The following is a 15547-nucleotide window of genomic DNA, read 5'->3' on the forward strand; positions in this document are numbered from 1 at the left end:
CTGTTCAGCGTTGGCTGACACCTGTTTCCTCCCAGTCAGGCCTGTGATCCTGGGTATAGACAGCCTCCCTGCCTGCCCTCTCCTCCTCCCCCCCACCCCCCCAACTAATTGGGACCTGGATGGAGAGAACAGGACAGGGGAAGGGACCCGTTTTAACTGAGCTTAGCATCAAATGAAGGAGCCAGCCCTAGAGTTCCCTACCCACCGCCCCCACCTCTACTCCCAACTGAACAGCCCTAGAGGGAGTAGGCAGGATTCTGTGGGGATCCTCAGTTTTCCAATGGGCACAATAGCACCTGCCACTCAGGACTACATATATGTTTATCTTATTTTACTTATTTTAATTTTTGCTGCTCCTAGGGCTTAAACTCAGGATCTGGGAGCTACCCCTAAGCTTCTTTTGCTCAAGGCTAGAACTCTACTAATTGAGCCACAGCTCTACTTCCTACTTTTTTTTTTTTTGCCAGTCTTGGGACTTGGAACTCAGAGCAAACTTTGTTTGCTCAAGGCTAGCACTCTACCACTTGAGCTACAGCACACTTCTAGCCTTTTCTGATTATATGATACTAAGGAATTGAACCCAGGGTTTCATGCATGCTAGGCAAGCGCTCAACCACTAAGCCACATTTCCAGTCCTTCCCACTTTTTTTTTTTTTTTTTTGTCGGTCGTGGGGCTTGAACTCTGAGCCTGGGCGCTGTCCTTCAGCTCTTCAGCTCAAGGCGAGCGCTCTACCACTTGAGCTACAGCGCCACTTCCGGTTTTCTGGTGGTTTATTGGAGATAGGAGTCTCACGGTCTCTCCTGTCCGGGCTGGCTTTGAACCGCGATCCTCAGATTTCAGCCTCTTGAGTAGCTAGGATTACAGGCGTGAGCCACCAGCGCCCGGCCCTTCCCACTTTTTTATATAGTTAATTGGAGGTAAAAGTCTCATGGACTTTCCTGCTTGGGCTGACTTTGACCAGCAATCCTCAGATATCTCAGCCTCCTGCGTAGCTAGGATTGCTAGCTTTGAGCCACTGGTGCCTGGCAAGAGGAACTTTTTATTATAGTACCCGATTGTGTCATCTGGCCTACCATCCTTGAAAGGCCCCTCTCAAATCAACAGGATCAGCTTTCCAACAACTTACCAAGTGCAGGTAAACTGCCCTACAGCCACCACCATCTCCCCAACACACTGCGGTGTCAGCCCCCTCCCCGGAATGCTGTCTCCCTATGTCTGACTATCTTGGTATCAGGCCATACCTGGGACTAAGACAACCCAATTCTTCCTCCACTTAAACATAACTGTCTGTCACAGAGCGCTGGTGGCTGACGCTTGTAATCCTAGCTGCTCAGAAGGCTGTGATCTGAGCATCATGGTTGGAAGCTAGCCAGGGCAGGAAAACACCATGAGACTCTTATCTCCAGTTAACTACTCAGAAGCTCAAGGACAGCACTTGGGCCCCGAGTTCAAGCCCCAGGACCAGCAAAAAAAAAAAAAAAAAGCTCCAAAAAACAAACACACAAATGTCTGTACCCCTCCTCTCCCAATGGACTGAATGCTTCCTTTGTCCCTTCCCATGGTACACTTCTCTGTGTTAATCTTTCTCTGCCCTTCACCACTACTCTTTACTTGGAATTCTAGGGTGACCTTTAAAACATGTGGAACCCTTGCAGTTAGGCCTACTGTCCTAGACCTCCAGACCACAGGTGTCAGCTCCAGGCACCTCTTCTGGAGGCTCCTCACTACCCACCTCGGAAGGCTTCTTCTCGTTCTGCCGGGGCCAGCCCGACTTGGTACTGCTGGGCAACTTGGAGCATCTTGAGGCTGATGCAGACACGGATGCAGATGCTGATGCAGATGTAGCATGACCTGCAGACAGAAATGAGCTTGTAAGGCAAATTAGAAGGCCAGGAACACCACTCACCAAGTGTAGTTTGCCTCTAAGCTGTGGAATGCATGATCAGGAGGTGGAGGCCTCTCTAAGCAATGTCCAATGATAATGGGAGACACAACGCTTCTCTCTTCCACTCACCAACTCCTGGGGTGGTTTTCAGGGGTCTGTGTTAGCTTACTATGTGGCCCAGACAAATCCTGGCCCTTTTGGGAGCGCTGCTTGCTCCTAAGTTAAGAGTAGAACAAGTTTCAGGCATGCTCCACGTAAAGAACATCACCAGAGTCTGGGAGGATTCCAGGAGGGTGCAAAGGCAGGGAGCCAAGAGCAATGGGAAGTGTTGCTCTGAAGTAGATGCAGAAACTACCAGGCTCGGGGCTGGGAAGATGGCTCAGTGGTAGAGCACTTGCCTTGCATGCATGAGGCCCTGGGGTCGATTTCTTAGCACCACATAAACAGAAAAAGCCAGAAGTGGCGCTGTGGCTCAAGTGGTAGAGTGCTAGCCTTGAGCTGAAGAGCTGAGGGACAGCGCCCAGGCCCAGAGTTCAGGCTCCACCACCAGACCACCCCCCCCCCCGAAAAAAAAAAAGAAAAAAAAAAAGAAACTACCAGGCTCTATATCCGACCCAGTATCTTATGAATATATCACCATAGGGTTAATAGGATTCTGTAATACAGTCTTCTATGTAGCCTGGGCTAGACAAGATCCTCCTGCGTCTACTTACTGAGGGCTGAGATCAAGCCTCAGTTTGCGTTTGTTTGTTTCTTTCTTTCTTTCTTCCTTCCTTCCTTCCTTTCTTTTTTTCTTGTCAGTTATGGACTTGAACTCTGGGCCTGGGCACTATCCCTGAGCTCTTTTGCTGAAAGCTAGTACTCTACCACTTTGAGTCACTGTGCCACTTCTGCTTTCCTGGTGGTTAACTGGAGACAAAAGTCTCATAGACTATCCTGCCTGAGCTAGCTTTGAACGGTACTCCTCAGATCTCAGCTTCCTAACTAGCTAGGATTACAGGCCTGAGCCATGACCACCTGGCTAGTTTTTCTATAAAATTACAGTTCTATGGTTTAGATAAATGCCCCCTAAAAGGTCCATGTGTTAAAGATTTGGCCCCCTGAATGGCACTATAAGGTGTCCCATGCGTTTTTAGGACAGAGAGCCTTATGGGAGATCTTGAGGTTATTGGGGCCAATCTAATCATGGACTGAAATCTCCCAACCTGTAAGCTAAGGAAACCTTAATGATAATTATCTCATATATTTGGTTGTAGTTACATGAATTGACTAAAGGGACAAGGATGAACTGTCTTGAAAGGGCGGCTTAAATGTACTATGTTCATAAAATCTTAACATGGCCGGGCGCTGGTGGCTCATGCCTGTAATCCTAGCTACTCAGGAGGCTGAGATCTGAGGATCGTGGTTCAAAGCCAGCCCGGGCAGGAGAGACCGTGAGACTCCTATCTCCAATAAACCACCAGAAAACTGGAAGTGGCGCTGTAGCTCAAGTGGTAGAGCGCTATCTTTGAGCTGAAGAGCTGAGGGACAGCGCCCAGGCCCAGAGTTCAAGCCCCACGACCGACAAAAAATAAATAAATAAATTTAAAAAATAAATAAATAAAATCTTAACATGGTCTCTGGCATATAACAATTACTCAACACCAATAGTTAGTCTTGAGGCCCCTGCTAGACTAACTACAGGACTGTAGGGAGACCCAATGTGACAGTGGTAGAGACTGGTAGGGAAAGGCCAGAGTTCAGATGCCCAGATGCCCCCTTCCCGGCCTTGCAGCTGCCTGGCCCTTTCCTGAACTGAAGTTAGAAGTGGAGGGCATAGCTATTCAGTCTCGGAAGCCAGGCCGTGAGCATGTAGCCAAAGAAGGATGATATGCTATAGGAAGGATGGGCTGGCCAGGTTGAATGAACATCAGAGGAAAACCAAGGCATAGGTGAATGAGGGTAGGGGAAGGGATGAACCGTCTGTCTCTTGAGGGATTGTGCAACTTTTGAGAACCAGGGTAAGGAAGAGCCCTCACTAATTGGGCTGGGAAGGTGGCTCAGTGGTAGAACGCTTGCCTTGCATGCCTGAGGCCCTGGGTTCGATTCCTCAGCACCACATAAGCAAAAAGAAAAAAGCCGGAAGTGGTGCTGTGGCTCAAGTGGTAGAGCGCTAGCCTTGAGCTGAAGAGCTGAGGGACAGCGCCCAGGCCCAGAGTTCAGGCCCCATGACAGGACCCCCTCCCCCATAAAAAACAAATGCCACAAATTCACCATCTGCATGAACATGTCTGTAGGCACAGGGCTCCAGACCTGGTCTCCCCACTAGTATAGCTTCTTCTTTAGCCTTGGCCTCCTGCAAGGCAGTCACTGTGAGGTGAGATTGTCTTTGGCAGACTATTCCTCCCACCCATGGCAGACAGAACTCCTCAGACACAGGCAGGCCTGGCTTCCTGGGCCATTGAAGAACAGCTACTTTATGACTTCATCTCCCTTCCTTCTGAATTTCAGAGGAGGCTCCCTAAACCCATTTTCTCCTAGATAACAACCCCCTACCACCAAGCGAAATTCACCTGGCACACCTATCCCAGACATAGTGTAATTCTAAGATTCTATTGATTAGATCCCATGAAGGTTGAAGTTCTTCCTTCAGTCAGCACTGACAAAGCACCTAGTGTGTGCCGGAGTGTAGCTAGGGACACAGCACTGAGCAAGACGTAACTCATCAGGGGAGTTTACCACTGGCTAGGAAATGATACCTATCAGGTAATTATAATAGTGACAAAGCTTTGCATTGATACTATAGGAATTTTCCAGAAGGGCCCTGACTCAAAAGAAAAGCCAGAGGGACTTTTTCTTCTTACATTTCTTATGAGCAGCAAATAAAAGGTCCTTAAAGGGGCCAAGCAAGACCTAGAGAGTAGAGTGAGTATGAGAAAGGGGACAGCCAAGGCCTTGGAGGCCATTGTAAGGGCAAATGCTAGCACTCAGGAACAAAGGGGCTCGCCTTGATTTATGTTTTTTGTCAGCATAGCCCTGGGTTGAGTTAAGACCATAGGGCAGCCTCCTTCCACCCTGGCTCTGGACCTGGAAACTATTCCAATGCTTTTCCAAGTGAAAGGGACTTACTGTCAGTGGTGTCCGAGTTGTCGCTGCTGATGGAGTATTTTCGCCTCTTCTCTTCCATCTGTAACGAAAGGTAATACAGGCTCACTATATTCGTGGAAGGCTTGGGAAATCCTCAAGCTCTCAGAAAAAGACTTCCATTCTCTACCTCTCCACACTCCACGAAAGACAAGACTCATCCTACCTGTCTCACCTGCTTCCTACCCCACCACCCACAGAGGCCCTATGGTGGGAAGAGGGTCCAAGGTAGTTCATCGAGGTTGAGGTACAATCCTAGGCAGCTGGCTATGGAAGTAGGGCTATTTTCCTATCTGCCACTGTCTTTGCCCAGATCAAGTACAAACCCAGGGTATCTCAATTGGACTATCTAACTTCCAAGTCCCTGAGTAGTTCTTTTGCACGGCCCTTTATCCACTCTGTCTTGGTGAGCTGTGAGCTATAAGCTCCTTTTATAGGTGAAGCTGTGACTTGTCCTACAAGGAACTGGCTCACCAGAGATTTGAACCCATGGTCTGAGGTCTGATCTGTGAACCTACACTGAACTGCCTTTTGTGCAATCCATTAGCTGCATGCAGTCCATTAGAAAACTTTGCCCATACTTTAATTTCTTCTAATCCTGGGAGCAGAGCCTGCTCTTGTTTGCTTGGAGGGGAGCAGGCAGAGTGGCTTGATAACCTGCTCAGGGTCACACGGCTGGTCTGTAGTCAAGTTCAAGTGAGATGGATTGCATTGCAGCTTCCACATGTTCCTGCAGGGCCCAGAATGGCCTCGTTGCTCATAACCAAACACAGAGAGCCAGTCCCTGTCTTTTGGAGAAAGCCTTCAGTCTAGCCCATCTGCCAGCTATTACCGGCTGCTGCTATCCCTTAGTCTTTTCCTGTTAAGCTCTGGAGTGCCCCTATCTTGTGTGTATATGTGTGTGTGTGTGTGTGTGTGTGTGTGTGTGCGCGCACGCGCACGTTTGCCATCCTGGGGCTTGAACTTGGGACCTGAGTGCTGTCCCTGAGCTTTTGTGCTTGAGGCTAGTACTCCACCACTTGAGTCACAACTCCATTTCTGGCTTTTTGTTGGTTCATTGGAGATAAGGATCTCAGAGACTTTTCTACCTGGGCTGGTTTTGACTTGCAGCCCTCAGATCTCAGCTTCCTGCATGGCTAGTGTTGCAGGTGTGAGACACCAGTGACCAGTACCCCTATCTTGCTCCAGCCCAGCAGAAACCAGGAAGCATTTGTTCATGGAACTGGGGCAAAGAAACCCACATCTCTGGAGCAGACCTGGATAATGCCCCTGTCTGGAACCTGCCTTAACTATGAGCTTCTCAGTACTCCAACAGCAGGAAGGCTCATCAGGGCTGATGGCTTGCTATACAATTTCAGAGGTATGCAGTGCTCTGCAGAGGGTGACAGACTGAAGGGCAGCTGTCAAGAGTAAGCAACTCAGGTGCCACTGCAGAAACAGAGATAGCACAGGCTCTCAGGCACTCACTGCCAGCTGGGCACTGGTGGCTACACTAGCTACTCAGGAGGCTGAGATCTGAGGATGGAGGTGTGAGGCCAGCATGGATAGGAAAATTGGAGAGGCTCCTCAGCTAACTAGCAAAAAGCCTGAAGTAGAGCTGAAGTGGTAGAACAACAACAAACAAACAAACAAAAACCACGAAAAGACAGTGCCTAAGTTTTGAGTTCAAACCCCAGTATAGGCACAAAAGAATACCAAACAAAATATATGCACAAGCACACACACATACAAACACACACACACACACACACACACACACACACACACACACACACACCCCTTTTACCAAGGGAGATTTTGTGGTAGTTTAGTTGGAATAATAGGTAGGCTATGAGGGAACACACCATTGTATGAACAAAGCTTTCTTCTTTTGAAGTAAAGTCCATTCTGAAGGCTTCCTTTGGCCCACCCCCCCAAGCTGGCCAATGAAGCCTGAAAGAATCCTAGGTCCTCTGTGAGGCTACCCTTTGCTCCACAAGTTACCTCCTGAACCCAAAGCAGACAGGAGGACTCACTGACCCAAGTCCAACTCCAAGGCTGCCATGCAAATAGTCAGGATGAGGAGGCTGAGACTTCACCTTGGCCTCTGATTTTTCCCTATCAGTCCTCCAATTTCCATCAAGGCAAAGATCTCTTCTGGGAGATGACCTCAAACAAGGCACTTAACTTTGCAAAGACAGAAAGTAGTCCTAAAATCATTACTATAATGATTCAAGAAAGGAAGGGTCTTGTTTGTTTTTGCTGGTCCTGGGGCTTGATCTCAGGGCCTGGACTCTGTCGTTTAGCTTTTCTGCTCAAGGCTAGCACTCCACCACTTGAGCCACACTTGAGCCACTTCTGGCTTTATTTGTTGGTTTATTGGAGATAAGAGTTGCATGCACTTTTTCCTGTCTGGGCTGGTGTTGAGCTCCAATCCTCAGATCTCAGCTTCCTAAGTAGTTAGGATTACAGGCATGAGCCACAGGTACCTGGCTAGGAAGAATCTTCTTTTGCTGCCAATCGTATCAGTAATTTGCAGGCCCCTTAAGCCGCCCCTCCCACCCCCAGCATGGAGAAACTCATCTTGGGGGCTGGGCTATGAGGGCTCACCTTTCAGAACGTATGGCTTTGTCTAACTCTACTGACCCACACCTGCCCTCATACCTCATACCTAATACCCCAGCCCATCTCCTTTCTGCTTGGACCCCATGTTCATTGCCTGGCTTGCACTATTACTCTCCCGTAATCCAGGGCTCCACAGGTAGGCCCAAGGGATGTTTAAAAAACATAAATCAGATCACATCGTGGCCCCACAGAAACTCTTTCAAAGGCTTCCTGCTGATCAAAGGACAAATCTTGAAGTCTTGACCACAAGAGCCAGCAGAGCCCAGCTTTTGCCCACTTTGACTAGTGTGTATTGACCACTAGTGCCTTCCTCACTGCTTTCCAGCTACAATGGCATCTTTCACTTCCTCCCACAAGCCTAAGACATCCCATGTTTGGAGACCTGGGCACCAGTTTGTTGGCCTGCAGTGTTCTTTTATGTGGTCTATTGAGTTTCTGACTGTGCAATCTTCAAGGCTGGGCTTCAACATCATGTATGTTCATTTTTACCCATCACTCTATCTAAAGAAATTCATCAAGCCCGGAGCTGGTGGCTTACACCTGCAATCTTAGCTACTCAGGAGGCTGAGCCCTGAGAAGATCCAAGTTCGCAGCCAGCCTCGGTAGAAAGGTCTAGGAGAGTCTTATCTCCTCCTAAACAGTAAAAAGCCATCTGTAGAGCTCAAGTGATAGAGTGCTAGTTTTGAGTGAAAGAGCTAAGAAACAATGCCCAGGCCCTGAGTTCAAAGCCCAGCATTGGCACAAACAGAAAAAAGAAAGAAAGAAAACAGAAATTCACCACCCTGCAGAATTGCAGTGAGCTACTTGTTGACTGCTCCTCCCCTTGGGAGTGGGGAAGAAGCAAGTCTGGCTAAATGTCCCAGCAACCTCTAACCTTGCACTCAGTACACAATAGGAAGTGCTGGTGTGTTCTTGTCTATAGCCCAGCTGGCCTGCCTGTGGCTGGCAGGAACAAACACCCCAGTCCAGGATTCCGTGCTGTTTTCACAGCCTGCCTTCCCCATCTTGACCTCACACATTCTCCAGGAGGCTTTATTTGGCTGGGCTCCTGGCTAATGATCAATGTCAACTCAGTAATAGGGCAGCCAATTTGGTGGCAGATGTTTTCTTGGCAACACTAGCCACTGGGTCTTTGTGGGGGCCTCAGGTCTGGCCTTGAACACCACTGGCCAATGCCAGCCCCCTTTAAAGACCTCTCTGTAAATAAACTCAAATAAACACCCTGGGCCTCCATTAACGCCCCTCCATCTGACCCTGGGAACAAGTGGGCCTTTTAGACCTAGCTACTGCAGCCTCTGGAGGGGCAGTTAAAACACCCCCCAGCCTGGCCTCAGGCCTCTCCTCTTCAGAGGCCACCAGGCCTGCCCGACCCTGCCACCACACACAGCAGGATTTCGGCCGCCTCCTTAAAACTGAGAGGGGAAAGTGGCTTTCAAGCAGGCAATTTACCATTCCAGACACAATCTTTCAAAGAGAAACAAAAACTCTCCCTGTCTGAAGCAGACTGCTAAGGCGTGTGTGTAATAAGATGCTAATACAATTTAATGATATTTCGGCTGGAAAACCTGTCCTCAGAGCCTCCTTGTGTCGGGAAGGCCAGACATTCAGAAAACAAGAGCGGCACACTCTTAAAACTGCTTGAAACAGGGGGTCAGAGCCCCACTCTTTCCCATCTCTCATTAACTTTAATGCCTTCTTAGGGACAGTAATTGCAGTTACAAAAAGGATTTTATGCACACAGGGCCCAGGGCTGCCGTCTGCCATCTTTGAGTCTGCTTCTCCAAGCCTAGGGGAACCCAGCTGCACCTCCCTCTTCTACCATCACTACCCACCTGCAATTCTAAGCACCCCAGAGGGACCCAGGTCCCCTAAACACACTGCTCACACCCATTCTCCATCTACTCATCTACTTGGTCTTTTAGTGTTTACTCACCCTGCTCTTCATCTCAGAGAGGGAAAAGTTTGGTCCGCTCGCTTCCATATCTGGCTGCCCATTGGCATCTGCTGGCTCCTGCTGATCTCTTCTTCAGAGAAGGAAGCTGGCACTCTGGCCAAGCCTAAAGGTGAGAGATCAAAGGTCAAAGGTGCTTTAGGTGCCCTTCTAGGTCACTAATAAGAACAGGAAGAATGGCTAGTACTAATCAAGTGCTTACCACAGGCATAGCTTTGGGCTTAGGCGATCCCCCTCCACTTCCCGCCCCTTGCCTCTTGTTCTGGGGGTTGAACTCAGGACCTTACACATGATAGTTAAGTGTTCGACCACTTACCTATATCCCCAGCCCTGGGATTGGTCTTTTTTAATACACTGTATCACTTATTACACCAATGGTGGGCAAAGGGACTGTGGATTCACATCTAGGCTGTCCCACCTTCCGGGGGTATATTCCATTCTCAAAGGACTAAGTATATACGTAGGCTGACAATTTTCAGTATGGCTGAGAGTATTCCCAACCACAGGATTTTCTAAGAGGAAACTAAGAGTACCCTGTACTCCAGAACCAGCCTTCTTCCCTTCCTAAGTTTTGACCAAGGATGGAACCTGTGAATGTTAAGCAATTCAGGCACATGGTATGAGTTGGGTATTGGGAACACAGCCAAGCCCAGGGCTTCTCCTCTCAACTCTGTCCTGGCTTCCTCTGGCGGAATCTAAACTGTTCAGTCCCCAAACAGCCTGTTGCACGTGTTGTAAAGCACTGAGTGGAAGTTTCTGACCTGAGTCATGAGCAGGAGATAATCACCTCCCTGTTCACAGAAACACCAATTTTAACCAGAACATCCTGCCCACAGTCTCAAAAAGATGAGGGAGTTCAAGACACTGGCTTAAGACTCTAAGACACAGCTGGGCACCAGTGTGGTTCATGCCTGTGATCCTAGCTACTCAGGAGGTTGAGATCTGAGGATTGCAATTCAAAGCCAGCCTGGGCAGGAAAGTCTATGAGACTCTTATTTCCAATTAACTACCAAAAAGACAGAAGTAAGAGTGGTGGCTCAAGTGGTAGAGTGCCACTCTTGAACAAAAACAACAAACAGCTAGGCCCTGAGTTCAAGCCCCTCCCCCCCAAAAAGACTGAGGTGCATCTGGAGCTTGGGGTGCAGCAGCCCCCTTCCTCCGTCAATAAGAGGTGGAAGAGATTTCTGACAGCATCTTGGATCTGAGTCACTGGCCATTTTGCCAGGCAATTTAGGAAAAGGAAAAGCATGTTGGATGGGAAAACGTTCTGGAAACATTTGCTACATCCAGAGTCCAAACAACTCTGTCCTTCAACACTTCATCTCCAAAAGTACTGGGAAGACCCTAAGCCAAACAGTTTCAAAACCTACATTCACTGTAAGTTCCCGCTGCCGGGGGCAAGGACTTCCCTCTGAGAAGCATTTGCTGTGGAACCAAATGCTTTTCCACTCAAAACAACAGCCAGCAGCATTCAGGATACTCAGAGGGCTCCAGATCAAACAAACATCTTTCTCTCTCTCTCTCTTCTTTCTCTCTCCCCTACCATGCAAACTTTCTCAATAAATTATTCGCCCACTTCGGATCAAAGCCTGTTTTTGCAGCCTGTGACCTAAAAAGCAAATAGCATCCCTTAAACATGAAAGTCTTCCTCCCTGCCTGGGTCAGCTTTATTACTCATTCCTTCCCCCCTTACAGTTATTCTGTTGTTATTTTTCCTCCTCTGCTTGGTAGATCGCCCTGCGAGTCCCAACCCGCCTGAAGAGGACGGGACAGGAGGGCTGGTGGTTCACTTGGGCCCTAAGGTGAGAAAGGAAATTAGGGAAGGGGAGAAGGCAATACCCCAGGAGCCCAGGAAACAGGGCCAGGCCCGGTTGGCAACCTTCTGCCGGGCTCTTTTGCCAAATGTCCTACTGGGAATTTTACCAGTGGAGAGAGAGAGAGAGTCGGGGCTATCCTGGGAGGAGGGGCTAGGAGGTCTTAACCTCCTTCCAGGCCCAGAACTCAAGTTTGCAAACAACTTTTGTTGGGGGTATCCTAACACCTAGTCTGGACTTCAGAGCTTAGGGCTCTTCCTTCCCACCCAGGCCCCTTCCCTAACCCCTTTGCAGCTGCAATGAATGCACACAGGACCCCCCCAGCAAACTCTGCCTCTGGATACAACTTTGTGCCTCCACATGCACTGGAAGATGAGCCGGGAGTGAAATCTGCAGATCAGGGTTGTTGGGTGCAACATGCCCTTGGCATTAAAAAAAGCTTGGAGCCCCTATTCCAGCCCCCTCTACACCAGGCCCAGCGGCCAAGCTGGTTAAAATAATAATAATAATAATAAAATTGCCCGGGTTGGCTGCAGTGACTAAAGGAATTAGAAGGGGGGTTGCGCGCGCCTCCAGCCTGCCCCTAGAGGCACTCGGCGGGATGGCAGGCTGGAGGCGCGCCGGCGTGATTCCGACCGCGGGAGCTGGAAGGAGGAGCCGGAGGTAGCTGCGGGGGGCTCCGGCCCAGGCGAAAGAAGGGCACGAGGCGGTTCGGGCCAGGGGAGGCGCGCCAGGAGGTGGGTGGGCTTGGAGCCCGGGGAGGAGGAAAGATCGGGGAGCCCTCGGGGTAGCCCCGCCGAGGCCCTGGGGGTGGGGGGCGGAAGGGAGCGGTGTGTGCAGGGTTGGGGAAGGTGCTGGGCCTCTGGAAGGCAAGAGTGTGAAGCCTTTCCAGCGCGATCTTTGCAGACATCCTTACCCCCCCCCACCCCACGGCAGCACAGCCACGAGTGGACAATGTGACTCCGGTTCATTCCTGGGGCCGGGGCAGGGGGCGTCTCCGAACCCCGGGATGGGCGGGAAGATACCGCGGGGAGCCACAAGTCTGCACCCCGGAGGGGAGGAGGCGGGCGGGAGCCGCTCCGCAGGCGCAGGCGAGTGGGTGGGAAGGAGGGAAGAGGGGAGGAAGGAGGTGAGGCCGGGAAGATGCCGCTGCGGGGGGCGGGGCGGGGCTGGGCCCGGGGATCCGGCGGCGGCGGAGGGGGGGGTAGGGGGGGGAGAAACTGCAGCACTGCTTGCTTGGGGGGCGGGGGTTGCAATGTCACTCGTTGGGGGGAGGGGGTCAGGTGCGTGTGTCCCCTGAATTCGGATCCCGCCACTTAACCCCGCTCCCCTCGACCACCCGAGGGGAGGAAGGGTGGGCAGAGGAGGGGTGGGAGGTGGCACCGCCGTCTCTCCCGCGAGCGGGACGCGAACCGGCGGAGTTGGGAGAAGGTAAACAAGGGCCACGCCCCCTGCCGTCGCCCCGCGAGCGCGCACCCGCCGCTCCGGCCCCGTTGCCGGTACATTTCCACTCTCTTCCCCCGCCGGACTCCCGCGCAGCCCGGGAGGAGGGAGGGAGGGGTGGTGGTGGTGGTGGTGGTGGCGGCGGCGACTGTCCCCGACCCCCATTCCACACCCCAGGTGCTGGGACTAAGCACCCTCCACACTCACCTGGAAAGGTTGTCCCCCGCCCTTCCAAGAGGAAAAAAAAAAAAAAAACAGAAAAAAACACGCCAAAAAGCAACTGTCTTAATTTGTGCAAAGCCTCTGAGCCCGAGAGCCGAGCATGCTGCCCCCGCGTGCAGCGCCCGCGTGCACCCAGCGGGGAGCCAGGGGGCGCAGGGCGGAGGCGGTGACCCCCGCCCTCCCCCTCCCGGAAGGTGTCTAGGACCGGACTGGTTTTTGCACGTGAGCCCAACGCGGGGTCATGTGCACCGGCTCAACCCGGTTCGGGCGCCCGGACGTGCTGCGTATCAACAAAATGAAACTCGGGGCCACACCGGAGAGCACGATCGCTTCCCGGGTGATCGGGAGCACCCCCCCTTCCCCTTGACCACCACCCCTCACCCCGCGGGCGACCCTCCCCCTCTGCCACCCCACCTCGGCATCTCAACCTCCCCCCCTTCCATCCCTCCCCCCGCCCCCGTGGGCACCACTCTCCCTACACACTCCGTACCCATCTCCCCGCCGCAGCCCCCCTTCCAAACCCGGGCCGGAGCCCACGGGGCAAGTTGCAGCCCTGGCGCGCCCCCGCCCGCCCGCCCGCCCGCGCCCCCTGGCCGGCCCTGGGGGTGGGGGGGGGACGCCTTGCCGCAGTCATTAATAAAAGAAGGTCGCCAGGCTCACCCTTCCAAAAGTTGTGGTTGCATGCGCCCCTGCTCAGCCTCCCCGCACTGTACTCTTTAAAAACATGACTGACCAACATGCGCAATCTCTCAGCCCTGTGCTTGTGCATCGTCCCCCCACCCCCCGCGCTGGCTTCCTAGAACAGGCAGCCAGCGAGAGAGAGAGAGCGAGCGAGCGAGAGAGAGGAGCGCAGGCTGATCTGTTGCAAACACACACACACACTCACTCACACACACACACACACACACGCGCGCTACATACCGCCGCGGAGATGCGCAGGGCCCATCGGCCGCGGGGCCGCCTCTCACCTGGCTCCGCCGTGGCCCTTCCCGAGGGGCGCTGCCCTCCGCTACGCGCCGCGGCGGGGGCCGGCGCGGGAAGGATGCTCCCGAAACCAGGAGCTCCTGGGGCCGGCGCGGGAGGGCGGGGGGCGCGCATCCATCCGGGGTCGTGGCGAGGGAGGCGGTGGGGCCCCGCGGCGTCCCCGGCCCCGCGCGCGCCCTTTACTGGGGGTGGTGGTGGTGGTAGGGGTTGAGGGGGGGGGGAGGAGGAGGAGGAGGAGGGAGAGAGCGAGGGACGTTTTCAGCCCGCCAGACCCCAAGCGGGTGTCGCTGACGAGTGGGCGCAAAGTAACTCCATGGACGCTACTCACACCCCACCCCGCCACCACCACCACCACCCCCCCCAAAAATGAAAAATCAAATAGCCACGGACGGCGATGGCCGCGGTCGGCACCATTCACCAACCAACCCCCTGAGTATGTTTCTGTTTCTTTTTAAACCAAGACTTCCTTGTGATCTCTTTTTTGAAAAAAAAAAATGTGTTGGGGTGGGGGTGGGGTGGGGGCGGGCAGAGGGGGGGGAGTAGCCACTTTTCGTATTCACTCCCATCTCGGCTCCTGACACCCCCCCCTCCTCTTATTTGTAGCCGCCGCCCCCCCCCACACCCCCGGCCCCGCTTCCCAGTGGTGGGGCTCGGGAGGCGGGTTCCAGGTAGCGCCATGGGCCCCAGGACCCCCTCCCCTCCCCCCTTCGCCATGCACCCCCTTCGCTGGGCACCCGGGGCGCGCACTCCCGCGTGGACTCTGGGGGGCGCCCCCAGGGCCGGGCCCGAGCGGGCGGCAGCGCCCCGTGCAAGTCCCATCAGGTCGGCTCACACTTCGCACACTCACTCACACACACACACACACCCCGCCCCTGCGCTCACTCACACTTTCGGCTCACACCCCGCCCCCTTCGCACCCCAGACCCCGGGGCGGCGCCCCCCCTTCTCCTCTGCCACCTTAAAAAGAAGAAGAAAAAAAAAAACAGCTTATACTTAAAAAAAAAAAAAAAAAAGCCACACACACAAAACCCCTTTTGGCGCCATATTAATGACGTACTTAAAATTTGCCATTTCTCCCTGCGTCAAAAAGACGTTTCTTTTGCAAATAACAGCCCGGAGGCGACACTGGCGGAGGAAGCGAGGGTTTGCGCGGAGCACCCCGCCCCCCTCCGGGCTGGGGAGGGGTGAGGGGGGGCCGGGGAGGGGAGGGCGTGGGGGGGGAGGACGGCTCCAGCCCGGGGAGACCCTCGCCCTCCGCCCTGTGTCGGAATCGCTGGTGGTGTTTATTTATTTATTTATTTAACCCTCCCCCCCCCCCAAAAAAAATCGGAACCGAACACAGCGAGGCGGCGTCTGGCAGCGCCCCAGAAGTGCACCCCAAAGTGTTTGGCAGGGGCGCGGGGAGAGGGGCGCGCACGAGTCCGGAGAGGGGTGGAGGGAGGGGAGGAAAGGGGGCGAGGCTCTGCTCCCCCCCCTCCCCATCCAAATGGAAACTCCTGTCTCCCGGGGCCTGGGGTGTA

The 15547-nt window shown here is 53.2% G+C and overlaps 1 protein-coding gene across 5 annotated transcripts in view; it reads right to left on the reverse strand.

Annotated features, from left to right (window-relative positions):
• Positions 1–14227, reverse strand: part of Jade2 (jade family PHD finger 2) — a 50087-nt gene extending 35860 nt beyond the window's left edge. Inside the window, exons 1-5 of one of the 5 annotated variants that reach the window (XM_042688816.1) lie at positions 14004–14227; positions 12427–12440; positions 11258–11342; positions 4995–5052; positions 1734–1852 (exon numbers count right to left, since the gene is read on the reverse strand). In XM_042688816.1, coding sequence (XP_042544750.1) covers positions 1734–1852; positions 4995–5052; positions 11258–11342; positions 12427–12440; positions 14004–14141 — 414 coding nt within the window. In that variant the 5' untranslated portion in view covers positions 14142–14227. The other 4 variants (XM_042688813.1, XM_042688815.1, XM_042688812.1 and 1 more) reach the window with 4 other exon arrangements.
• Between the last annotated feature and the right edge of the window lie 1320 nt (positions 14228–15547).

The sequence above is a fragment of the Dipodomys spectabilis genome, unplaced genomic scaffold (genome assembly GCF_019054845.1).
Source record: "Dipodomys spectabilis isolate Male_0828 unplaced genomic scaffold, ASM1905484v1 ptg000119l, whole genome shotgun sequence".
NCBI lineage: Eukaryota > Metazoa > Chordata > Mammalia > Rodentia > Heteromyidae > Dipodomys > Dipodomys spectabilis.